The sequence below is a fragment of the Oryctolagus cuniculus genome, chromosome 3 (assembly GCF_964237555.1).
Source record: "Oryctolagus cuniculus chromosome 3, mOryCun1.1, whole genome shotgun sequence".
In the NCBI taxonomy this organism is placed as follows: Eukaryota; Metazoa; Chordata; class Mammalia; order Lagomorpha; family Leporidae; genus Oryctolagus; species Oryctolagus cuniculus.
This window is the reverse complement of record NC_091434.1, coordinates 168664461-168689719: the sequence shown is the minus strand read 5'-3', so window position 1 is coordinate 168689719 and position 25259 is coordinate 168664461. Positions and strand designations below refer to the sequence as shown.

Here is a 25259-nt window from a genome sequence, read left to right as displayed (position 1 = left end):
GGTGCTCCTCGCCCAGCACCACAAGGTGGTAGCTTGTGAGGAGGCCAGCTCTGGGAGGTGGAGGAAAAGGAGAAGGAAGAATCCTGGCTGAGTGTGGGAAAGAGTTGGCGTCCTGCAGCCTCTTGGTTGAGTAGAGTTCATGTTGATGAGCAGGAAAGGGAGGTAGCTGAGAACAGAGGGGCGCCCCGGAGGCTAGGAACAGCACGCAGTGAACTGAGAGCGCAGCCGCGAGTGTCGATGGGGGACACGGAGGAGAGACCGCAGCGAAGGGCATTGCAAAGGAGCAGCCAGCAGGCTCGGGCCTCTTCCACATTAGGCGTTAAATAACAGCCGAGGAACCAGCGTTTACCGCGTGACGGTGAGCCAGTGGTATTGCTACCAGTGAAAACGGCTGGAGACTCTTGTGTGAATAAGAAAACAGGAAACAGTGATGCTCAGGGTAGGGTTCTCGAATTGGAAGGACTGGAAGCAGATCATCAGATCGGTGCCCTGGCTTCCGGGACCTGTGAGCTGAGCCTTGCTGGGCACTGGGCCCCACCCTCCGTTTTGCACCCGGTCTCTGCTGCTCAGTGGCTCCCAGTGCCTTCAAGCCTTCCCACCCAACAAGCCATTTCCTCCCACTCCTCCAGCGCCTCACCGGCAAGGTGACTGCACGCCACACCAAGTCCGCCGGGGCCATGCCCTCCTTTGCACCCTTCTGTGTCTTTCTTGAAAACTTGGCTCGGAAGCTCCGCTTTTCCACGCAACCTTCCTGCACCGCCCGACTTGTGGGCACGCCTTTACGCCTCACTCTACCTTACGGGAATTCTCGCATCTGCTTCTCTGGCTGACAGCGTTCTGGCTTTTGAATTTTTAATACAGATTTCATTTGAGTCTTAAAAAACGAAGCGGCTGGCCAGTGCCGCGGCTCACTAGGCTAATCCTCCGCCTGCGGCGCCGGCACCCCGGGTTCTAGTCCCAGTTGGGGCGCCAGATTCTGTCCCGGCTGCTCCTCTTCCAGTCCAGCTCTCTGCTGTGGCCCGGGAGGGCAGTGGAGGATGGCCCAAGTGCTTGGGCCCTGCACCCCATGGGAGACCAGGAGACGCACCTGGCTCCTGACTTCAGATTGGCACAGCGCGCCAACTGTAGCGGCCATTTGGGGGGTGAACCAACGGCAAAAAAGGAAGACCTTTCTCTCTGTCTCTCTCACTGTCTAACTCTGCCTGGCCAAACAAACAAACAAACAAACAAAAACGAAGCAGCTGTGCAGTCCGTTAGGCCGCCCCCGCCCCCAGCGGCAGCTTTTTCCTCTCTCCTGTCTCCCCTCTTCCTGCCCCTTCCTTCCCCTGGCTGTCTGGGATGTCTTACTCCTGTCTTACTCACAGTCACTGCCTACACCCGTCCCATTCTGGCAGAACCTACTGAAGTTCTATCATCTCATCTAAAGCTGTTCCCAGTCATCCCAGCCAGATGTCACCCCTCCCTGCCACATCTTACCATGACCAGAGCAGCTCTGATGGCGTGGTGGGCTCTCCCACATCCCCACAGCCCCTGACACCCAGTGGGCACTCACTAAGTGTCGCTCCTCCTCTTCGTGGAGGAACGACACAGGACCCTGCGCTGTTCTTTCGTCTGCTCGGCCCTCCCCGGGTTTGCTGCTGGTTCTTCCCGGGTTGGCTACCGACCCTTCCACCTCCGTGGAAAGGCGGTTCCCCCTGGCCACTTTCCCCACTTCCGCGGGGGAGCGGCACACCGCCGGCCGGCTCTCTCGGGGGCTGCACAGGTGTTCCTTCAGATAGATGTTCCCCTTAGATGTTCCTGGTGCATGCCGTCTCTCTCCTCCTTTATAGTCCTCTTCCGCCAATCCCAACTCGGCTGCCCACACGCCGAGTACGCTGCTCTCCTCCAATCAGGAGCAGGATCAGCTCCTGGAGGTCATCACTCAAGTTGGCAAGAGGCAGCTGGGTAGAAGCTGTTTGCTCCTCTCCCAGCGCCATATTGTGGGAGAGCAGATGCATAGAATAAGTCTTAATTCCAGTAACTTAGTCCAGTCCTTAGTGTGGTCCCCACACTAAGGGGCACTGAGGGGACCGCATCCCACTGCCTGTTTCTTCACGGCCTGTTCTCTTCTTTAGCAGTGTCCTGCCGTCTGGCCTCTGCCTCAGGCACTGTATGCAAATTCTTCGTCTGGGTGGCAGGGGATCCCTGGCCACAGCCTTTCTTTACTCTCCCTTTGCCTTGATTGTCTCCTGTGCCCTGACACTCTTGCTCCCCAGACTCGCGAATGCTGCGTTGCTCCGTGCCTGGTTCTCCCACGGCCCATCTCCCTTCCCCAAGGGCTCAGCTGCCCTTCCGGTCTTGCAGCTGGTTTTGAGCTGTGGCCATAGCCCTGGCCTCATGCTGAGCTCCAGCTCCACAGGTTAGATGGCTCCCCCGTGCGTGTGTGTGTGTGTGTGTGCGCGCACGTGTGTGTGTGTGCGCGCACGTGTGTGCGCACATGCGGGGGGGGGGGAAGGTGGGAGTGGGGAGAGGGTCACTTCCACTCCTGACTGACACTCTGCCCTTTCTGGCCTCCCCACCCTTCCTTTCTCTCCGGACTGTTCCCTTCATCAGCCTGTTTTGTCTTGGCGGCTGGGCCCTGCCCTCCAGCTGCCCAGCCAGCACAGCTGACTAGCGCCAGCCCAGTTGATTCATGCCAGGTCAAGCTTCCTGGGGTGACGCACTGTCACTTCATTCTCCTTCAGGAGAGCTGCTTCCGGTACCCAGACCCTCCCCTCTTCCAGCCTGTTGTGCAGCCCTAGGGCCCTGCGCGGGCCGGGCTTGACCGAGCCTGGACTGCAGCCCACATGCGTCCTCCCGCATGTCCTCCCTGCCTCTTCCTGTCCTGCTTGTCGTCATTCAGGATCTCTTTAAATCCCGAGCCCTCTCTTCCATGGAACTCCCCCAGACTATCCAGCGGAGAGGTGGCCACGCCCTGCTCTGAGCAGGTGCGGCACTTCGTGCCTGGACTGTTTTCATGATGTTTCTGCTGCCTGTGTCACCTGTGGCCCTCGCGAATGCGCCTCTCCCCTCCAGGAGGTGAGAAGCTGCTCGAGGCGGTGAATGGAGCATCCGCAGTGCCTCCGGTCCCAGCGCACAGTGGCCACGGCTGAGACGCTCACACGGCATTCTTTCCACCGGGCGGACTCGCGCCCGCGGACGTTTGCCAGCGTGGCCCGCAGCATGTTTTGGGGCTTCCCTCCTGCGGTGGCAGTGCCTAAGCACTCTCCACACTGAGTTATCAGAGAGGTGGAACACAGCCAGGAGGCAGAACCCCACCCCCCTCCCACCTGCCCCTCCCCAGAGCCCTCATTTTCAGCTCTGTGATACTTAAAGGGCAAATTGGCATGGATCCGCTTCTCCCTTTGCTTGTCACTAAAATAAATAGATTTGCAATTCTTTCCGTTAAGGGAGCCAGACACACTTCTTCCGATGTGTATCTGGAATTTGAATCTTGCTTTTCAAGTGTAATGTAAAAAAAGAGTATCGCGTAATGTAATGTAGCGTGGCTGTCTCACTACAGACTGAAATTTTGGTCTTAACCTAGTTTTTTTGAATATGTCACAGTCCTCACTGAGATATGTGAAGTTTGGGAATTTTTAAATTAAGCTGTTCTTGACATCGTGGTATTAAAAGCACCCTCTTCAATTTGATCACAGCAGGAAACAGGAAGGGGTACTGGAATGTATTTTTACGCTTGGACCACTGAGATGGAATTTCACCAAACTTCTCACCCCACGAGTCACCCCTCAGCAGAGAGCAGGCATAAAAAAAAAATCATCCCAAAGGGTAATTCTTTCTGAAAACTTCTCAGCACCTAAAAATAGGAGCTTCACATGAATGCGTGTGCCCAACTGCATTTCTACACGGGATGCTGCTTCCACAGTATTCGGCAGGAAGACTCCATGACTCTATGCCACTACGGTAGTTAGACTTCACTGATGACAGTGATATGATAACCTCTATGAAGTAGCAATTTCACCAGGTAGGAAAAGATTAATACCTCTGGGGGTTAGATTTGGTGTTTTGATCCATTTTCGTGAAAGGTCTTAGGTTCGCTACAAACATGCATTGTCTGAAACCCTAGTAGACTACTGGGTATGGGTATGGTGCCCTGCCCCTTTGCCTTTCTGGGGACACCCCTGTTGGCTGTTTCTCATTCCCCTTCCCTGAATGTGAGGGGATTTCTGCAAAGGGAGTGATGTCCCCTGGAAGAATTTGGAATTGAAGGTATGTTTGAAGTCACATGTCATCGTTTGCTGTAGTGCCCTAGCCTAGAACTTGCAGATATATTTTACTTTATTTTGTTTTGTTTGAAAGGCAGAGTTACAGAGAGAGGGAGAGACAGAGACAGAGACAGAGAGAGAGAGATCCTCTATCCACTGATTAACTCCTCAAATGGCCACAACAGCTAGGGCTGGGCCAATCTGAAGCCAGGAGCTTCTTCTGGGTCTCCCACATGGGTGCAGGGGCCCAAGAACTTGGGCCATCCTCTGTTGCTTTGCCAGGCCATTAGCAGAGAGCTGGATTGGAAGTGGAGCAGCTGGGACTCGAACCAGTGTCCATGTGGGATGCCAGCACTGCAGGCTGCAGCTTTACACTCTATGCTACAGTGCCAGCCCCTTCCCAGTATCTTTTTACCTCTTTCGTCTATTCCCAGCTCTTTCCAGGACCCATTTACCCAGTTTCCTCTGCAACATACCAAGCAATAAAGCAGTAGAGTGGTTACACATGCCAGTCGCAGTAGAGAAGACAGTAAAGACAGAGAGCAAGAGTGGCACCCTTTGACGCATGTCACCAGAGCCCCCCTGCAGCTGGGGACTCGCCCCACACACACCCCTGCATTGCTTGCAGGGCTGAAGCTTGGCTCCTGGCTTCTGATTATTCCCTTGTGAATTCCCTAGTTGACTCAGAGAACTTAAGAAACTCCAGCTATACCCAGCTGCTCCCACCTGCGCAAACCGAACTTGTGTTAGTGTTGTGAACGCAAACACTGAACTTTGGTGGCAGAGAGCTGGAGAGTCTGGAAGCTGTGGTCACCAGGGTGTGTAGGTATCCGTGACCCGGGATCAAAGGAGACGTCTCCTCCCCATCTCTCTGTCTGTTCCTATAGTCTAGATACACCGGACAGATCTCCCTGCTGGCTTGAAAGTTACGTCCAGAAATCTTGAGGCCAGTCCTCACTTTTGTCATTCAGTTTGGGTCACAGCTAAAAGCAGACCTCTGTACCCGGCACAACACTTCCAACACAATTACCTATTGATCCTGTGAGAAGGCCTTCCGTACGCCCCTCCGCACCAGGAGTTGGCTATCAGCAAAGACCACGCACGGCTGACCTAGCGCCGTCAGAGCAAATGGCTCAGGATGATGTTTAATAAACGTCTGTGACTTAATCACACTTGTTCCTTGAGTAGAATCACACACTTGAGTAGATGGATGGATGAATGAACGGACAGACCAACCAGTCCTCATACTTCCCATTCATACACCAGCTTTGGTGAGCATTCCAAAATAGCAGCCTGGAGGAAAGGAACTAACTCACAGAACCTGGGGCATAAAATAGTCTTGAGCTTGTGTTGGCATAAGTTAAATATAATATATAGATACAGGCACTTAAGGAAAAGAAATCTAAAGTCGATGCATTGTATATGCTCACATTTAACATTTTCTAAGTTGTCTAATTAAAATTGCTTTATAAAATCAGGACAGTAGATACCATGTTTTTCTTTAAAAATAACAATAACAGCAATAAAGCCTTATTTGGCTCTGAAACCTGATTGAGATATTCAAATCAAAACGTTTTGATGTGTATTATTATCACTTGGCCTCATTCACACATTGATATACCCTTTGGAGATTAAAAAGCAAATGTTTGGCCCTAACATCTCTTCAGTCTATATCCTGTAAGTCTATTGAAAGGAGGGAGAATACTCCTCCCAGGACTTCAGATCTTGTAACCCAGGGCCACTTCTGTGGCCTCTGATTTTATCTTATTCCTGCTTTGTACATGGAGGTCATGCTGCTGCCCAGCATCCTGCCAGTGCCCGTTCTTACTACAGTAACAGCACTAAGCAGTAAAGAGATTGCAGCCTTGCTAACACACACATGGAGGCAGGGAGGGCTCAGCCCTCTCTAGAGGACAGGAGGGCAGCTGTAGAGTTTTGAGTGATGGGAAAACTTTGGGAATTTGAGGAGATAACAACTCTTTTGTACTTGGTTGTCCTAAGTGTGATCCAGAAGTTGATTTACAGTTCTTCCAGGTTGAGCTAATATCGGCACTAGATATGTTCTGTGTCCTCAAACTCTGCATATTTTTGTTGCCTCTTCCAAGTATACTTTATGAAAATAAAAACCATGTTACCTCTCTTTTTAGGAATAGAAATTATGATGTACAGGCCCAAATATAAGTCAAAAATTCCATGGTATGGTAGAAGGCAAAATTGAGCCAATGGGTTGTTTTTTCTGCCAGACTTCACAGATGTTTTTGTCTGAATAAATTACTAATTTCTTGTCAATGAAAGGCACTGTTACTTGGGGGAACTTTCTAAAGAAAAAATTTTCTACTGATCCTAAGTCACTGTTAGCCTCTCAATGCCTCCTGATTTTAAGAAATTGTTTATGAAACAACACTGTGGAGGCCCGTATTTTTTGGAGAAGTGGTAGAAAATGCCCTGTTTTCCTAAGCCAAGGCCCCCCACAGGGAGTAGGCGCTGTCCAGCACTTCAGCTGCACCTGTTGAGCCCATGGCAGCAGGACTGCACTGAGGGAGGGCGTGGTGCAGCCGGCAGGGTGCAAGCAGTAGTGAGAACTGTGGCCTCCGGAAAAGAAACCAGGCACCCGGGTGTCCCGTGGTATCCGAGTGCATTGCTGTGTGCTGCACCCCAGCCCCACAGCTGTCACCAGGACACCCGTGCCCCCTGGCTTGTTCCCCTGCTGCCATCAATTTCAAGTACCCAATAGTATTGAATAAGAGAACACATATTGCAAAACCAGAAGTTTTTTATTCACCCTATATTTAGGGGTTTTTATACTCAGGCTGAGGACATGTCAGGCCAGGTGCCGTAAGAACAGTAGCTATGTGTGAACAGGGCTGTGTGGCTTGTGTTAGTCATACAGGTGGCCTGAGATCCCACTTTTTTTTCAGTGTAGGGTTTTCCCACTTTTTCTCAGTGTCCTGAACTCTTCAGGTAGTTCCTCCCCCTCCCTCCCTGTAGGCCAGCCTCCCGCTGTGGGTCCAGATTACTGAGTTGTGGCCTTAGCATCTTTTTCCAGAGTAGATTGGAATTAAAGTGTTTTCAGTAGGTGCTGCTCCCTCGAGCCTTGGTTTTCCAGGGTAGAAGTCCTTACCCTGTGTCGTACATCAGCCAACACTGACTTTGAGAACAGCCAAGTGAAGTCTGTTCCTTGGGTGATAGACACTCGTGATGCGTGATGCTCTGCTCTCAGTGTGACTGGGTCACTGAACTAGGGGCTGAATCAGGTGTAGCCAAGGTCACTGTCCCCTTCTCTGGTAGCCTCCAAGGCCTCTTGTCATTTTTCGCATTGCAATGACAGACAGTGCAATATAAGTAACATTTGTCATGCCAGGAGTAGGAATCTGGGAGTTGGAGGGAGGGGGCTCTGTGTTTATGTTTTAGGAAATTATATCAGGAAGTAAATGTGAAAACCAATAGAGAGGAAGAAAGCAGGCAACTTCCGGCGATGTTTGGCCTCCAAAGTGTGACTGCAGAAATTCAATAGGAACATTATTAGGAAAACGGTTATCAGTTACTAAGAACGTCACAAGAGCTTGAAATTGTTCTCGCTCAGATCTTGTTGTCATAGAAAGAGGCTGTTTACATTTTATTCTGAGTAGTAGGATATTGTAACTTTACGTACAATGGAAAATGCGAAAAATTACATGATGAATGCATAATTTCCTCTTTTGCATTTCATTTTACAATAACCTTATTATACCAGAGAATGAGTGGATTTTTAAATTTTTTTTTTTAATTCTGGCAGTGTGCATATAGTAGTAGCTTTGGTTGTGTATGTGTGTGTGTGTGTGTGTGTGTTTACAAAAGGACAGCAGAAATCCTGGCTCCTGGGCTTCCCACTGAATGAAAAGTTTAGTACAGGATAAAATCGGAACTTCGGATTGCACCACAGGAATGATGTTCAAAGAGCTGACTCCATGACTGGGTTCCGTGCCTGCTTTCAGCACATTCCTTGTTGTGAGGCTGCCCGATCTCACATAGGATGCAGCGTCAAGCCACAGTTTTTTCTAGGAGCAGCCATACGTATAATCAAGGGCACCCCCCCCCCCCCCCGTCCCGTCTGGTGTTGCATCAGAGGACCTGTGGACTCTCCAGGAATTCAGGCCTGAATACAAGGAGAGGATCCTTTTGTGCATGTGCCTGGAGTCACGATGAACAAGTTTTGTGACCCCAAGAGCGTTAGGGACCATAGCTGTGGACGACTTCTTATTACCTGGCTTCCCTGCCCCCCCGAGTGGACAGTGGTGTGACTGTCTCCCAGTTTTCCTCTTCTTTGAGGTTACCTAAGTGTCCTGGCCATTTCTATTAGCAGAGCTAAGGAGATGGGGCAGTAGCTTCCTTGAAATGTAAAGCTCAGACCCACATCAAAGATGTTTCTAAGTTGCGGAAGTAGGACAGGCAGCAGTCAGTCCACAGAAGGCTGTATAGCAGATAACCCAGGGTGGTCTATCTGGGGGCCTTAAGAGGTGAGTTCTGAACACTGCTGAAGTCACCTTCATTTTCATCAAGAATATGTTCACTTCTCTTTGACCAGTTAATGGAATTTATAAAAATGTCTCCAAAGGAAATCAGCAGAAATGGTAGTAATCATTTCTGTGTATCACCATGTTAGCTGAAGCATTGAACCAGTAGACACAGCCTAAATGTGTGTTTGTGTCCTTCTCTTTTTCCAAAGACATTTTTCAGGCCAGTGAGAAAAAGGCTTGGCTGTATTTGCTTCCATGCTTTTTAAGCAAATACTAGCATTAGACAAAAGAACAGAAATGCTGTCCCAGCTACAGAATCCCTGCAAGGAGCACTTCTTTTGATTCTGTTCTCAGGTCGAATCTTTGGGACTCCGATGTTGCCTTCACAGGCTGTCAGCAGCTTGCCTGGCCCCAAATGCCGCTGTGAGGGGGTGGAAGGGCTCCCGCAGAGGGCAGAGCTCCTAGAGCTTGGAAGAAGAAGGAACCGAGAGCAAAAGCAAGAGAGCAAGCGAGCAAGAGAGCAAAGCCGGGGTCGTGGCACAGAAGGTGAAGCCGCTGTCCACAACACCGGCATCCCGTTTGGGCACTGGTTGAAGTCTCGGCTGTTCTGCTTGCAATCCAGTCCATACTAATGCAGCTGGGAAAGCAGCTGTAGACAACGCAAGTACTTGGGGTCCTTGCACCTGTGTGGGAGATCTGGCTGAAGCTGCTGAGCTCCTGGCTTCTGCCTGGTCCAGCCCTGGCTGCTGAAGCCATCTGGGGAGTGGACCAACAGATGGAAGATCTCTTTGTCTCTTCCTCTCTCTCTCTAACTCTGTGGTTCAAACAAATAAAATAAATCTAAAGATAGATGTACCCGTGGTGAGACCCTTGAAAGTCCCCTGTCATTTCAAGTGACCACAAAACTCGTTTTTTTTTCTTAATTGTTTTCGATAAATATGTATTTTCAAAGGTCAGCTCGATTCCACCAGTGCGTTTTGGCTAAACAGGTTTTGGGATAACTATTACATCTTCTCTGTTGTCCACTATTGTTCGGGGTTCTCCAGATCTGTACATTTCACCATTCTCTTAACATTGTCATTCACCATTGCCTTCTAGAATCTTCCTTACACACATTGAAATTGCATCGTTGAAACGTCCTTTGCAGCTAGAGATTTAGTTTTCCTTTGTAGGTATCTTGAGATTCTGCCTCTTGTTATTTTCCCCCAACAGTGACTTGTCCATCAGCAGAAAGGAAAGCAGTCAATAGAAGTCAATTGCTGACTCCACGCCTGTGCGGCGGCTTTATCATAATGCATCCTGGAAATGTCTTTGAAACCCTTTTCCTGGATGGGAAGTGCCATGGCTTGTGCTTTATGGCCTCCTAATGTTAGCCGGTAATCTCGTTTAGCATTTTCCCAAAGTGAGAACCGTGCATTAGGGCAGCATAACACGCATCACAGATCAATACAGAGGCAGAGCTTGGCCCTTAACAGATTAATCCAAGAAGAATGTACCAGAGTCTACTCCAGGAGCTGATCTCCACCGCCGTTGCCCTGCTCTGCATCTAATCAACAATGCAGGTTGAAATGTGTGCAGAAAGGATTTCAAGTGGTCTCACATGCAGGCGCGTGTATACACACACACACACACAGAGCACACCCCACCCCACCCCCCAGACTGCCAGGCAAGAAATCAAGGGCCCTGGAAGTGAATGGTATTGATTTGTGGTGATAAAAGTATATTTTGACACATATCAAATCATAAATAACTCATGGACTTTAACTTGCATGCTAATAGCTCATCTCAGGGTAGATGCTTACGTACAACTTAAATTTCCTTTTTCGAAGGAGTCTGTAGCATGAAACAAAATTATTTCATTATGAAAAGTCTTTTTGAAAAAAAAAGAAAAAAATGCTGTCTTCTTTCTGATGTGCAGCACGTGGGTGGGGGCTCATTCTTACAAGCTTTTCCTCCTATCTGATCAGGTTTGTTCCAATCTCCTGCCCTGTGCGTCCCCCCACCTCCTTCCCCTGCTTTTAAATCAAAGATGCCTCAGAAACACAATCAATTGTCAGCACTGGAGTAGATGTCACCCTGCTTTCCTGTGAGCCATTAGAGTCATTAGTCATGTGTTTGCTGGGTTCCACTCACCTGATGCTTAATCATATTTTATTCAGTATTTATCCAGGTGCAGGCCCGGCTATAATCAGTCAGTTAGTGCTAAGTGTGCCCGATCCCCTCGCAGCACAGCTGGCTCCTTTTAAATGCTGATGTTCATCAGAGGGGATTAGGGAAATCTGTGGCCAGAAAAAGTCCCAGATATCTGAACTTGGAAATCTTAAAAAGAATTGAAACTCCTGGGCTTGGATTTAAATTCTCTCCTTAGGTATTTGACAAAGTGGTAAGGTAATGAATGAAAAAGTAAAGGCAATGTTAGGTAAAATTTGTAGGACTATTCCCCGGCCCCTCCCCGTATTCTGCTTTCTGAGGGTAGTAGGAAGTAAATTCCCTCAGGGACTGGTATCTTACTTTGCATTTCTATTCTCGCAAAATATACATTAGCTTAGTGTGTTGGATAAAAGTAATGAGGAGACAAATCGTCACCCAAGGGTTTCCTTATTGATGGGAAATAGTTGCCCAGGTTCTCCAGGGCTTTCCTAGAACCCATTAAATGGAAAAGAATGCTATTTCAAGATTACTATGGAAATAACAAATTTAAATTTCAGAAAAAGAACTGATAAGAAGGAAGATTCTTGCATTAAAAAACTAATTTTTAACAAATATGAATTCCTAGATGAAAAAGGATAGCATGTGTTTTCTCTGTGTGTATTTGGTCCTTATAAGCCAAGTTCCCCTGCCATTTTAGCAAAGAAATTTTTTTCCCTTGTCTAATTGATTTGGTTTATGTTGCTATTGTGATTTTTCAAGTGGACATTATAAGCATTATGGAACCATTTATCTTTGGAATATCATATTCACTGAGAGCAATCTAAAAATCTGAGATTTTTAAGTACAATTGGCAAAATTTTTAACTCTGGGAATTTTAAAATGTTTTCTTGCCACTCATTTGTATTCATTCAACACATTTATTGTCTGACTTGTGTGGGGAGGATCCATATCTAAGGGCTTAGGACACAAAGGAAAGAAGACAGGGTCCTTCTTACATAGGCTAGCGAATTCTGCTGGACAGCAGTGTGCTTGGGGTTATGTGTTTGCCGAGAGAAGTTAATACGGGATCCGTGGGGTCACCCAAAAGGGTATGGTAGACCCTCGCAGGGAGGGAAGAGCTAATGGAATCTATACACAGGTTAGGCTGGAGCGTGGTGTTGAAATATGGGTCGGTGTTTCCCAGGCTTAGAGGCCTGCTAAGCGTTTGTGGGCCAGAGCGGCCTGAGCAGACACGAAGAGAAGGCTCCACCCTGAACGTACTTTTCCAGGCTGCAGCAGTGTGCCGACTGGGAACGTGACCGTCCACTCAAATTGATGTTTCTTTGGGGAGACTTCTGGCTTGAGGGTCTGGCCCTACCTCTGGCTGGGGAGTGACGGGTAAAGAGGCGGCAGGGACCTGTTTGGGAGGAACCGGGTCTGTTGACCTTGTATCTTATTTGAAAGCTGCACCTGCAGATGGAAGAGAGAAGTTACAGCTTGCACGTTGCTGGCTCAGATGACCAGGCCGAAGAGTCCTGGCGCCATTCATAGGTTTGGGTGTGGATTTAAAAGCGAAGGTTCTAGCATCCCAGGGAGACTTGTGTTGATGGAGCTCATTTCATAGAATTCATTTACCTTGTATACGTTTTTTATCATGGGAATAATTTGAATATCTTTCCTTAAAGTTCTAAGGAAAATGATTGAATCTTTTTCTGCACTTGGCCACATTGAGATGTTCTTTAACATTTGCTGTATTCTGTAACTCCGTGTATCCTGAGTGGAGGCCACGTGTCTCAGTGGTCCCTGTCTTTGTCCTTAGGCGGTACGAGTATCATCCAGTGTGTGCTGACCTGCAGGCGAGGATTCTCCAGTGTTACCGCCAGAACACCCACCAGACCCTCAGCTGCTCTGCTCTGGCCAACCAGTACATGCACTGTGTGAATCATGCCAAACAGGTGAGTGTGCCAGCCGGGGGCTGGCTGGGCTCCGGTGGAGTGGAAAGCCCAGCGGCTCAGGGCACAGGGGAGGATGCCCTGGGCTAATGTGTGTGGGGAAAGGCTGGGTAAACTCAGGTGGTCCTCATCAAGAATGGCGGTCCTGAGCTGGCTGGGTCAGAGCTGCCACGCGCATTCTCCTCGTGTTCAGCTAGCTCACTTGTGCAACAAAGAGACTCTTAAACTGACACTTCTCCCCACTCGCCCTGCACATTCGTCCTCAACTAATTGTGTTCTCGAGGGCATTGCCTCATACTTGCAAGCCAGTATTCAAAGCCAGCAGAGAGGAAGGCTATAAATTAAGAGGCCTACAGCTTTGGGCCCATGAACAGCAGGTCTACTTACAGGGCAGCTGGTCTTAAAAAACAGGGAATGCAATGCACCATCCGATCACCATGCAATCATGGCACCCCTTGTTAGAAGTCCTCTCAGTTGTCCAGGAAAAGGGACGACAGAAACAGGATTTGGGCGAGAATTCCCATTGCTTTGCTACGCCATAGCCACGTTCTTCTCTTCACCCTCCATATCAGAACAATAGAATGTTCCCAGGATTTGCATTTTCTCTAATTTATGCACTTCAGAAAACTAGTGATAAACCCTAAAGCAAATTGTCCCCATTCCGGTAGGTCACGTAATTGCCTGGCCTTTAACTGCTGTAACCGTCGGATGGAAATGGCTGGAAACCTTGCTTCTCTCTGCCGACAAACTCCCTAGCATTGACCTCCTAACCCCACTCAACCCAGCATCTAAGTCACAGAGCGAGCCTTTATGCACTCTAATCCGCTGTAGTTGTAATCACGCCACTCAGTGTAAATTCCTAACACCTCATAACCATCTGGTGGGAGGAGTGGTATTGTCTGGATACCAAAAAAATAGCAGTGACACTAGCGGGGGGAAAAACACCCTCAGGATTGATGAAAAGTTTGCGTTATTTTTTAAAAGGCCTCCTGGCCCATGGCTTTTTTTCTGTCCTCACTTGCATCAGCACTTGGATAACTCTCAGTAGTACGTCAGGGATTCTTTTCTTTATAGGCCTTTCAGAGAAGTAACGTTGTTAATGGAAAGTGAGTGTGTTTTATTTGTCAAGCAGCTTTTGATCGGCCTCAACTCTCCACGTTAATACCCATAACCGTGGGCTTTTCCTCACTTAATAGCAGCGCCTTATTGAGGCGGGACTGAGTAGTGAACCAGTAGAAAGAAGAAGGCCGTGACATAGGGCGGTCCACCGCTGGTGTCTGCCGTACGTGCCTGTTTCCCCAGTGTGATTTGGAGTATTGAGCCCATCCCGCCTGCATAGGGTGTGTTGCATTATTTTCACATAGCCTGGTGAGGTTGGCCGGTGGCATGCATTTCCAGAATAAGATAAAGGTAACTTGTGACAAAGTCAGTGTTAGGTGGTGCATTAGAGCCTTGTTCTCTGGGTTTAATGGGAATGCTGGGATGATTGCATTTATATAAAGCATTTATTTTTTACCTTCCTTCCTGAGCTGCATTCCTTTATACCGAAACTAAACAGATCAGCCAGAAGCATCAAATGATTGCAAATGATTCCAAATCACCCTCCTTCCTCCCCCTCCCTCCCCAGTAATTTCTCAGTAAATTTTGGCTAGTGTATGTGGGGTATTTGTTTTCCCAGCTCTTAAATTCAGTTATTAGGAAATGTGTCATACAAGGAAATATTAAAAACATGAGTCCACAAAACCTCAATCCTAAGACAGGCGACATTGAAATGAGCAAGAACCAAGAAACAGCAGTGCTTTATTTTTCTGCAGTTCTTAAGATTTCAAGGTCATTTCACACCCGCTCTCTTACCTGTTTCTTATGACAACCTGAGATGTAAATAAGAGGTGGTTTTACTTTTACCATTTCACAGTTGAGAGCATGGAAACTCAGGAGAGTCGTGGCAGTGAATTTAACAGCCAGACCGAGATGCACCTTGTCATCAAAGCAAAACAAAGCACAGTGTCAACGTAGACTAAGTGGTGTCTGGTGTGGCGGTGGGTGTGGGTGGAAGGGGACACCCGCCGTTCACGGTCAGAGGAGCAGTGCAGTGAGGGAACGGGAGAGGCAGATGCCTGCCAGGGAGAGAGCGCTGGGGAAGCCGCCGTGGAGTCTCAAGGTCTCAGACGGGCGTGGGATGGTGGGGCCCGGGATCGGAGGGGCAGGTGAGCGCTGCCCCCTGGAAGATCACACCGGCATGGCTCGCGAAACAGCCACTTGCGGTCCTCCCATGCCACATTGCCCCCTTGCTGCGTGTGGAGTTCATCTGACCTCGTGCCCCCCAACTCTGCCCCCTTGGTAGAAGAGACTAGGCAGTTACGTGGCCTTCACTGCCCATCTTGGCTTTTCCTGGAGGGCCACCTCCTCTTCTCAGGCTTCCGGTCAGACCCAGAGAACAGGCTAGACGAGTCCCCAATGATGTCCTGGGGTGCCTTTCTGACGAGGGACAGTCCCAGTCACCAAGGCCGCTCCGCTCCCACGGCCCGTAAGCGGAGCGTCCACTGCTGCCGCGGGCACTGTCCTGCAGACGAACGCACCTCACTGATAGGAAGGTCTCCGGATGTCCCTCAGCCTAACTTTCCCTTTCTTCTTATTCATCCACTTAGGCTCATCAGTCTCCGGCTCTTCTTAAACAATTCCTCATGGGTTGACATGAAACATTGAGACTATTATTTCCAGTATATTAAGTTACGTGTTCTTCATAAGGATAAAGAGACATTAAATTGCTCTAATTATTATTTCTAAGGCTTAAGAGCTGCCGGCCAGCTCTGTGAGATAAAGCATTTAAAAACGAAGAGCAGAAATTGATACAGACGTCCATGTCTTTTGTAATCTCTCATATCTGCTCAGCCTTAGGACTTTTTTAAGCTCCCCACGATGGGATCACCTCTTCTTACCATGAAAAGTCTGCTGCACCTGGGGTGGGAGGTTCCCATTCTGTCTTACTGCACCTGAGTTGGGGGGGAAGGGCTTGTTTCCAGATCTGCAGGGTCTCTGCCCCCTGGACACCTCCCCCCATACACACTCCAACTACTCCCCACTCCCCACCCCACTATTGCCCTGTGGGATCTGGCTGCTTTTTGGGGGCAGTGACTCTGAGCACTTCAGCGTTTCCCCCGCAAGTGCTGCTATTAAACAGGAAGGGACAGAAAGCTTGACTGGATTCTTCCAGAATGTTCTGTCATGTTCCCTGCAGGGAACATGCGGCTGATGGAAAAAGCCGGTGCTGCCACCCTCATCCGGTCATGGTGACCTGGGCTCTGGTTTTCTTCTTTGACAAATTGAAAGCTTGAACCCGGTGACGCTGAGGGCCTTGCTGCTCTGTGGCCCCAAGACTGAGCCTCCTCTGTCCCTGGGAGCCGGAGGCAGTGAGCATGGGCACACTCCGGAGGCAGCAGGACCTCCAGTCTGTGCTTTGCTCAGATTTCCCCGCCAGCCTCAAACGCCCACTCGGGCAGAGCTGCACTTGTGACTGACTGGTCTGCCTGCTGCCTGGCCTCCCACGGCTCCACACTCTCCCTTTGAGTTCACACTGCTGACAGCCCTGGGGAAGCCAAGGCCAGGGAATGAACTTGGGAACAGTTTCACAGTTTCTGTAAAGTCAGTGAAGTGAAAAAGCAGTTATCTCCGCCGTGCCTGGCAGAACGTGGGCTGCCGGCTAATAAACCCCGTTAGGAAATACGGGGTGCCTCCCGCCAGCCCGGGGCTCCTGCCATCCCGCCATGATGCTGCTCATTCCGGCAAGTGCAGGCTGCAGGTAGTGAGGGATGTGTAGACCAGAAGAACCATGGACATGCGAGGACCAGAACAGAGGCCGGCCTTGGCAGATGCCCAGGGGACACAGATGGTCATGCATTGGGGCAATCAGGAGGCTGTGAGCCACGGCACAGGTTTAACCCAGTGCCGGCTGAGAGCTCAGCTTAAGGAGGGACCAAGGTGAGCACACCTGGGGAGTGAAGCAGCCTCCCCGCTTAGACCTGTGTGCTTCCTGCCTGCCTGGGTGCAGATAGCAAGAAGTCCCTGGGGGCCAGAGTGGTAGCACAGCAGGTTAAGCCGCCACCTGCGAGGCCAGCACCCTGTCCATAGGAGCACGGGTGTGCGTTCCACTGCTCTGCTTCCTACCCAGCGCCCTGCTGATGTGCCTGGGAAAGTAGCCGAAGATGGCCCACATGCATGGATCCCTGCCATCCATGCGGGAGAATTGGATGGAGTTCCAGGCTCTTGGCTTCAGCCTGGTCCAGCCCCAGCTTTTGTAGCCATTTGGGGAGTGAACCAGCAAGTGAAAGATATCTCTGTGTGTGCGTGTGTGTATGTGTGTGTGTGTGTGTGTCTTTCTCTCTGTCACTCTGCCTTTCAAATAAATAAACCTTCTACAAAAAGAAAAGCAAAGAAGGAAGGAATGAACCTGGCAGTGGTGAGGAGCGTGAGCTCAGGATGGTGACAAAGGTGGCCATGGCCAATGTGACGTTTCTCTGTCCCAAGGCTAACACACTCCAGTTCCCTCATTTCCCAAATATGAGTGATGTCCTCACGATGAGTGTACCTGGAAGAATTGGCCATGGATGAGTTTCTGTCGACCTCATTTATTTATTTATTTATTTGACAGATAGAGTTATAGACAGAGAGAGAGAGAGAAAGGTCTTCCTTCCATTGGTTCACTCCCCAAATGGCCGCCATGGCCGGCGCCGTGCCGATCTGAAGCCAGGAGCCAGGTGCTTCCTCCTGGTCTCAGGCGTCCAAGCACTTGGACCATCCTCCACTGCCTTTCCAGGCCGCAGCAGAGAGCTGGACTGGAAGAGGAGCAACTGGGACTAGAACCCGGCGCCCATATGGGATGCCGGTGCCGCAGGCGGAGGATTAACCTAGCGCGCCACGGCGCCGGCCCCTCTGTCGACCTTAAGGACAGTCTATTCCATCTCCCCCAAAGCCTGGATGTGCGTTAGGGCAGGATTCAGGTATCGTCCTGTAATGGTGAGCACTAAGAGGTGCTGGAGATGTAGTAGGAGCTGTTGCTTAGAAATCAGAGTTCTTGGACGAGAAAGCTAGTGCCAAGCTGTGTCGTCACTGTTTTCAGATGACTCCCGTGCTGTATGCAACTTTTAATAAGTGAGCAGCAGAGCTAAAAAGGACCTTACAGATGCTCATCGTTTCCCTTGCAAAACTGGCACCAGAGAGTTCAGTGACGGTAAACGGGGCCGAGGCCACACCAAATAGCCCACGCTTGACTCCAAACCAGGTCCCTTCCCTAGACTGTCAGATCGTGGATGCACGTGGACGTCAGAATCACCCGGGGAGTTTGTTTGACGTGCAGGGTCCGACCCCATTCCTGGAGGTTCTATCTGTGGAGGTTGGAGGTGGGGCTGAGCGTGTCAACCCTCTCCATGCTCCTAGGGGCCTCTGTGCGCAGGAGCCTGAGGACGGCCGGGCAGGAGCCCGATGGCCTTTCAGGGGCCAGGCTGGTCTTTGCTGTCCCCCTTTCTGGGGATGAGAAGCCATCACTACCTACTGGTCCGAGCCATCCCGTGGAGGCCCGATGAGGCCAGCTATGGGAGTGCATCCTTGGCCTGAGGAACAAACTGGATGATAACCTGGAAAGAAAAAAAAAAAAAAAAACCACGCCACCCCCCTCCGCCCCCAGCTTGTGGCTCTGGAAACTGGATGATCCGGATGCAGAGCCACACCTGGCGCCACATGGCCTGGTGGGAGGGAAGAGGCACTGGGCCAGGGTGACAGGGTTCCCTGCTTAGCTCACAGGTGTGAGCAACCCTCCCCAGCTCTGCCGCTCGCTCCCAGTCCCCCTGCCCCTCCCCCGACCCTCAGAGAGCACCAAGACGCTCAGCTCTCTGGGAAGGCCTGTGGGGGCATGTTTGTATTGTGTACGAAGGCTGCTGCTTCATCATCAGCACCTAACGACATTTATGAATCTCCCGGCCGGGCTGCAGGTGCACAGGGTGACACATGGGAGCTTCGTAAGAGATTCCCCATCCTTCTCCGGGGCTGCCTTTGAATTTGGAGTCACGGCAAAGCAAACTGGATGCCAAGTATCCCAGTCTTCCTCTTCCGAGGGATCCTTTTCTAAACTACTTTCTGGGAGTAATAGTTTGCTCTATGATATTCTCATTCTCTCTCTCTCTCTCTCTCTCTTTAAATCTGAGTTTGATAGAAGAAATATTGCCATGGTAATAAATTTTCATTTTTCTTAATAAGTATTTCTTTCCTGGTGCTCATGCTTCAAGAAGTGGAGCTGCAGTATGTTTCTGTGTTGTCTGTTATTGCAGCAAATTGTATCAGCGGTTAATTACTTGTAACTTAATTTGAATACTGCACAGAGCGTTTATCATGGAAGATATACAACAAGACTCAGGGAGGAGGAAAAAGTCATGCGTGTGTTTCCTGCAAAGCAGGAAGAACAGAGGGCAGCCCTTGCAGGGGGGAGAGACAGAAAATGGAAGCAGAAGGCCGCTGCCCAGTTCTGGGGTCGTGGGGGCACCAGGCGCTGCACAGGCCAAGCCCTCTCTGGATTCATGGGCCGCCCTTCCTCCTGCCTCACTTGACAGTCATCTCCGACGGGCTGTTTCCCCCTCACAGCTCCAGCCTCCTCTGCCTGCCCCTGTTCCTGCCTCTCCTGAGTAGAACCCTGGGCACGGTGGGTGTCCCAGAGTGTGCTTGCCTTTGAACTTCCCCACAGGGAGGTGGCCTGCCCGCCCATGCCTGTTCCCTGCCGGCCGAGGTCTGAATTCCTGGGGAGCTGCATGAGCTCACCCAGAGACAGGGCCTTCGAGTGGAGGCTTCTTTAACTAACAGCGGGGGTACTGATCCTCACGATGACTGCTGAAGAGCCCACAGTCGCCACAACGTCTGGTGATTGCATTGAGGCCGCCAGCGGCTGGCACAGTGCTACGAAAGACCAGTCCAGCCTTCCAGGAGAGCTGCCGTTCTGAAGTCACTGGAGGGGGTGGGGGTGGGGGTGGCATGCAGGTTAAGCTGCAGCCTCTGATGCCTCCGTCCCATATGTGCACCAGTTCAAGTCCCAGCTGCTCCGCTTCCATTCCAGCTCCCTGCTAATGCACCTGGGAAGGCAGTGGAAGATGACCCCAAGTACTTGGGTCCCTGCACCCATGTGAGAGACCCGGATGGAGTTCTAGACTCCTGGCTTTCGCTTGACCCAGCCCTGGCCATTGCATCCATTTGAGGAGTGAACCAGCGGATGGGAGAGTGATACCTCCCCCCCCCCCCCCCCCGCCACTGCCTCTCCCTCTCTCTCTCTCCCCCATCCTGCTCTCCCTCTGTCTCTGTAACTCTGCCTTTCAAATAAGTCTTTAAAAAAATACTTGAGGAAAGCAGTAGGACCATTTTAATAAGAAGTGGCAGTGACACAAGTCGCAGAGGCCCCAGTTTCGGCTGACGGTGCAAGCTGTCCGTGGCGCCGCAGTGGCTGGCACCTGAAGGAGATGAGACTAGGGAGAAGCGCAGTGCCCATGCTGGAGCGCTGGGCCCGTCTCTCCTCGGGTGCTCCCCACCCCTGAGCCCCCACCTTGCTGCTTACGAAAGGCCTCCCCACAGGCCCAGATCCGCCAGTGATGAGCAGAGGCAGGAATCCCCTGCCCTGCATGCAGATCAAGTGTTAGCAAAGCTTCTCCCTCCTCCTCCTGGGATTTCCTATGTTAATTTATGCAGTGCTGAGTTTACGCAGCGTTGAAATTCAGCCCGACAGCAGCTCCTCAGAGCAGGGACCCCGTGTGGGGGGAGCCGAAGAGCCCAGCCCCTCCCAGGGCCTGGGTTGGAGCCGGTTTCCTGGCAAGGCTGCCGTGCCATCATCACGCGACACGCTTCGCCGGTTTACCAACCTGCCATTGTATTCACTAAGGTCCCTGGCAGAAGCGAGGCGGGTTTGTGGCCCCCTGACACCCTTGGGTGCGGTTTGACAGCAGGTTTCCGGGCTGCCCCTGCAGCTCTCACGGCCCCTCGGAGCCACGCGTGAATCGGCCGCAGCGCTGCAGTGTCTGTGAGGTTGCAGCTGTCACGCACGGAGCAGGATGTCCCTGGATGTGGTTGAGGCGGGGGAGGGGGGGGGAGCTTGTACATTTCACATCTGTTTCACATATTCTGCGGCTGCCTTTACGTTAGCCTGGCCCACTGCTCCTGAGAAAGCGAATCTAATGTACTCAGCATCATGGGATTTGTCTTAAAACATACCCATCCGTGTTTGATTGGGGTTGCAGAGAACAGAAAAGAAGGGGTAAAAGAAGCCCTAGGCTCTGAAAAATCAATAAAATAAATAAAAACACACACTCAACTATTGCCTTTGACCATGTTGTGGGGCACCATTTGCAAAGAGAGGTACATTGTCACACGGCTGTCCTTAGGGCGCCAAGACCCATGTGACAGGCAGAGGCACGGCCGTGGGCTCTTGACCAGGCAGATAGCACCTTAAGGTTCCATCAGTGGGTTGAAGAAGGTAGGGAGTGGGCGACTCCTCAAATACAAGAGCAGCCAAGTGACGTCAGCACGCAACCGGCTCCTTTGCTTCAGTCGCGAAATGCCCCTGGACGCGCTCCATGTAGATCGGTGTGGTACCAGCTCCCAGTCTGTATTTCATTAGGGATGTTGTGGCCAAGTTGTGTATACCGTGGGGATTTATAGAGCTCCCGCCCGTGTGACTGGAGAGGCTTTCACACCGAGCAGGCCACCGGGCAGGGGCGACCAATGGGACTCGGTGACACCCTGGCCCGGTAGGTGGCCAGCATTCCACTCCCCACAAACACAGCACTCAGGTGGCTGATCCGATAACAGGGAGCCTCCCGCTTGGCCTGCTGTCTCCTGTGTGCCCCAGACCCGTGCAGCGTCTCTGAGTGACGTCCTGTGCGGATGGGCCCTTCTCGTTGGTGACCACTTCTGCTGGTGTCTAAGGCAGCTTGTGCGCTGAGTGCCCTGTGGCTGCGTGCCCTGTGGACACAGACTGCTGAGAAGCCGGCGAGCGCCGGGGCTTCAGGGCGATCAGCCTGCCCCCAGCTTCTGCGACTCAGCGCTCTCACGTGTCCCTCCCCGGGCTCTGTCCTGCCCCATTCACGCCAGTCCTTGTCACTCGCTCCTCAATCTAACTCTTCACCCCTAGAGACCTTCGCTATCTCTTCCCAAGGCTGCTGCTTCCTCCCAGACATTTCCGTCCAGGACGTCTCCCAACACCCGAACTTCAAGTCATGGTGCTCACTGCCCGGCTGGGCCCTGCCACTGACTCCCCTGTGTCTGTCACTGTCTCTGATGGGTCCACCCGCGCCTTGAGTCCCCCTTCGCTCTTCCCGCCTCTGTTTCTCGTTCCCACCCTCGCTTGGTCTCTAGCCCACTCCTCCCCAGTCCCCCCGCCTCCCCTATCTCCTGCTGCATGCGCTGTGCCTAGGATGGCAGGTCAGCCTCCCCCATGGGATTTGACAGCTTCCCGTGTTTCTTTGGGCACCGTTCTGGGTCCTTTTGATGCTTTTTTCTCGCGCAGCGTCCTGAACCCATGCCTCTCCGTCCACTGAGGCCTCTCTCTCCTCTGTCCCCTCCCGTGCCGGGCTGGTTCCCACCTGTGTGAATGCTTGCCCCTGCGCTCACCCTCTCCGTCCATCCCAGTTCCCCGTGCACATCCTCTCCGCAGTGCGAGACCTCTGGGACACTTCCCGTCACTGCCTCAGACACGCTGTGCAGGCGGAACCACCCCTACCTTCTCTGCTGGGGCCGCAAGAACCTGGAAGTGGGAGGAAGGAGCTGCTACCTTGTCCTGGGCATTCTTGAGCTCCTTTGGAATTTAGGCTGTGTGTGTGATTTAATTTTTTTTAAGATTTATTTATTTAGAAAACAGAAGCAGAGAAAGGGAGAGAGAGATTCCTTCCACTGGTTCATTTACTCCCCAAATGGCCACAGCAGCCAGAGCTGGGCCAATCCAAAGCCAGGAGCCAGGAGCTTCTTACCGGTCTCCCTCATGGGTGCAGGGGCCCAAGCACTTGGACCATCTTCCACTACTTTCCCGGGGGCACTAGCAGGGAGCTGGATCAGAAGTGGAGCAGCAGGGACTCAAACCAGCTTTACCCACTATGCCGCAGCGCCAGCCCCCTGTTACTGATTTAGTCAAATAATTTTCCCATACATTCAGAAAATAAATAAAGCTTACCGAGTTCTTACGCAGTGTCACTCTGTAGTTTTCCATGGGTGTGCCTGTGTTGGATTCTCCCCCTGACATCCAAGTGCAGTGGTCACCTAGGAGGAGCTCAGCGAAGAGCCAGGTGTGTGGGTGGCTGGAGAGCTGAGGGAGGCCTAGAGGAAGGGGGGGGGAGTGTGCAGATGACCTCCAGACAACCTTGACCTCTTCTGAGAAACCACAGGGCAAAGCGTCGCTTTTCTCAAAGATTTCCAAGTGGGGAGAGCATCGTAGCGCAGAAGGCTGAGTCACCACTTTGAACGCCCGCATAACGCACCTGGGAGGCAGTGGTGATGGCCTAAGTACATGGGTTCCTGGCACCCACGTGGGAGACCAGCAGGAAGCTCCTGGTTCCTGGCTTCTGCCTGGCCCTGCCCTGGTACTTGCAGGCATCTGGACAATGAACCAGCAGATGGGAGATTTCTCTCTCTTCTTCTTTCTGCATCCCCCCTCTCCCCACTAGAACATAGTTTTTAGCCCCCAGCCTCAGCTGGTTATAGAGGGTTTTGAGCTCAAAATTATGAATCCTTCCTGGGGCCGGCACTGTAGCACAGATCAAGCCGCCCCCTGCGGCGCCAGCACCCCCTCCCCACTGTGGCTGCTGGTTCGAGTCCCAGCTGCTTAAGGTGCAATCCACCCTGCTGCTGCTGAGCTTTGGGAAGGCAGCAGAGGAGACGCGGAAGAGGCTCCTGGCTCCTGGCTTTGGCCTGGCCCAGCCTGGCTGTTGCAGCCATCTGGGGAATGAACCATGGATGGAAGATTCATTCATTCATTCATTCATTCTCTCTCTCTCTCTCTCTCTCTCTCTCTCTCTCTCATTTTGCTTTTCAAATTAAGTAGAATATCTTTTTAGGAAAAAAAAAAAAGAATCCTTCCTATCTACCACCGCTCAGCTCCACCCATAAAAATCAACACAGGAACGATCTCTGCTGTTGGAGCTAGATGCTGGCTGTGCGTGCATCGGACATCTGTGTGCTGCCCAGAGGGAGCCGTGTCTGGGAGAGAGTCCCTCTCCTCCCACCCACCCCCGGCCCCCACACTGCCTCAGCAGTATTTTCCCAGTCGGTGGCCACCAGCCCTACTCCCGGCACCACCAGCACCCGGCACCACCACATGCATCCATAGGTTTTGCAGCTTGCACGGCGGCGTGGAGGTTTCTCTGGGGCATTAGACCTGATAAAGCACTGGTGCTTACGCAGGGTGGTGTCCTTCTGAGCCTGGGTTGCCCTGTTGTTTATGTGTTTGAAGCAGACGTTTGGGAAGGGACATGAACAGTCCTGAACAGTTGTCTCCTTGGGGTGGTGACCCTTGTCCTTTCTCTTGCAGAGCGTGCTGCAGAAGGGGGGATAGTCACCTCTCAGAACGCACGGAACCCCCGCAACATTAATTCCAGAGGCGGAACATTTTTTTTTTCCTAGTAACAAAATAACCCACTTAAACAGAAGACCCCGAAGAGAAGTCCCGGAAAGTCAAGTCAACAGAATCATGTCACGTCTCGGATCAGCACCAATTGAAAAAGCCAAGGCTGAGATCCTGGACCAGTCATCCCAGGACACCGCGCAGTGTCCATGAACCCCATTTATGATGAATAAAAGACCCCAGCGGCCTTCTCCCCCTTTTTGTACTTTCTCTTCAATTTCTACCAGCCCTAAACTGTGTCCCCTCACTGCTGGGCCTCGGCTCCCAGAGCGGAGAGAGGGGAGCTTGAGCCCCGCGGCCCTGCCCAGCGGGGTTGTCTAGGCTGTGGCACCTGGGTTCTCCCTCCCTCTCTCTCTTCTTCGTTGATTGTGTAAGAGCGATTTCATTTTAACTTATTATTGTGATCATGCAAGTAAAAAGACAAAAAGGAGAGAAAATGTACCTCTTTTACTGGAATAATGTTTATGATTGCAAGTGAAGTCAGGCGTTTTTATCAATATGAAAGCAACCTTGACTTCTGCCGTGAGTACTGACATCTCCGCTTCACTCGCTATCAATAATAAATATATTTTCTGACAAAGAGCGGCATTGTACCTCGAGGCCTCGTGCATTCCTTCCTCTGGGGCAGGTGGTTGTGCTTCTGGGAACTGAGACGGTTCCTACCGGTACTCATCTGCCTTCGTGCTGTACCTTTCCCCTGCAGAGCTCCAAGGCACCTCGCAGAACCTCGGGCAGGCTGTGTCTCGGGTCGCTGAACTTCTGCAGGATCTCCAGATCCCCTGAGTTGGCCGAGTCATCC

The 25259-nt window shown here is 51.4% G+C and overlaps 1 protein-coding gene across 6 annotated transcripts in view; it reads left to right on the top strand.

Moving 5' to 3' along the window:
• CHCHD3 (coiled-coil-helix-coiled-coil-helix domain containing 3) overlaps nt 1-25053 on the top strand; it is a 282325-nt gene extending 257272 nt beyond the window's left edge. For 2 of the 6 annotated variants that reach the window (XR_011387457.1, XR_011387456.1), the window contains 2 exons: nt 9095-12825; nt 24368-25053. Coding sequence is in view for 4 of the 6 variants with exons in the window: in XM_008258130.3 (XP_008256352.1) it covers nt 12690-12825; nt 24368-24391 (160 nt within the window). In the remaining 2 variants the exon portion in view is untranslated. The remainder of the gene's footprint in view (nt 1-9094; nt 12826-24367) is intronic. The other 4 variants (XM_008258130.3, XM_008258129.3, XM_070071323.1 and 1 more) reach the window with 2 other exon arrangements.
• The last annotated feature ends 206 nt before the right edge of the window (nt 25054-25259 follow it).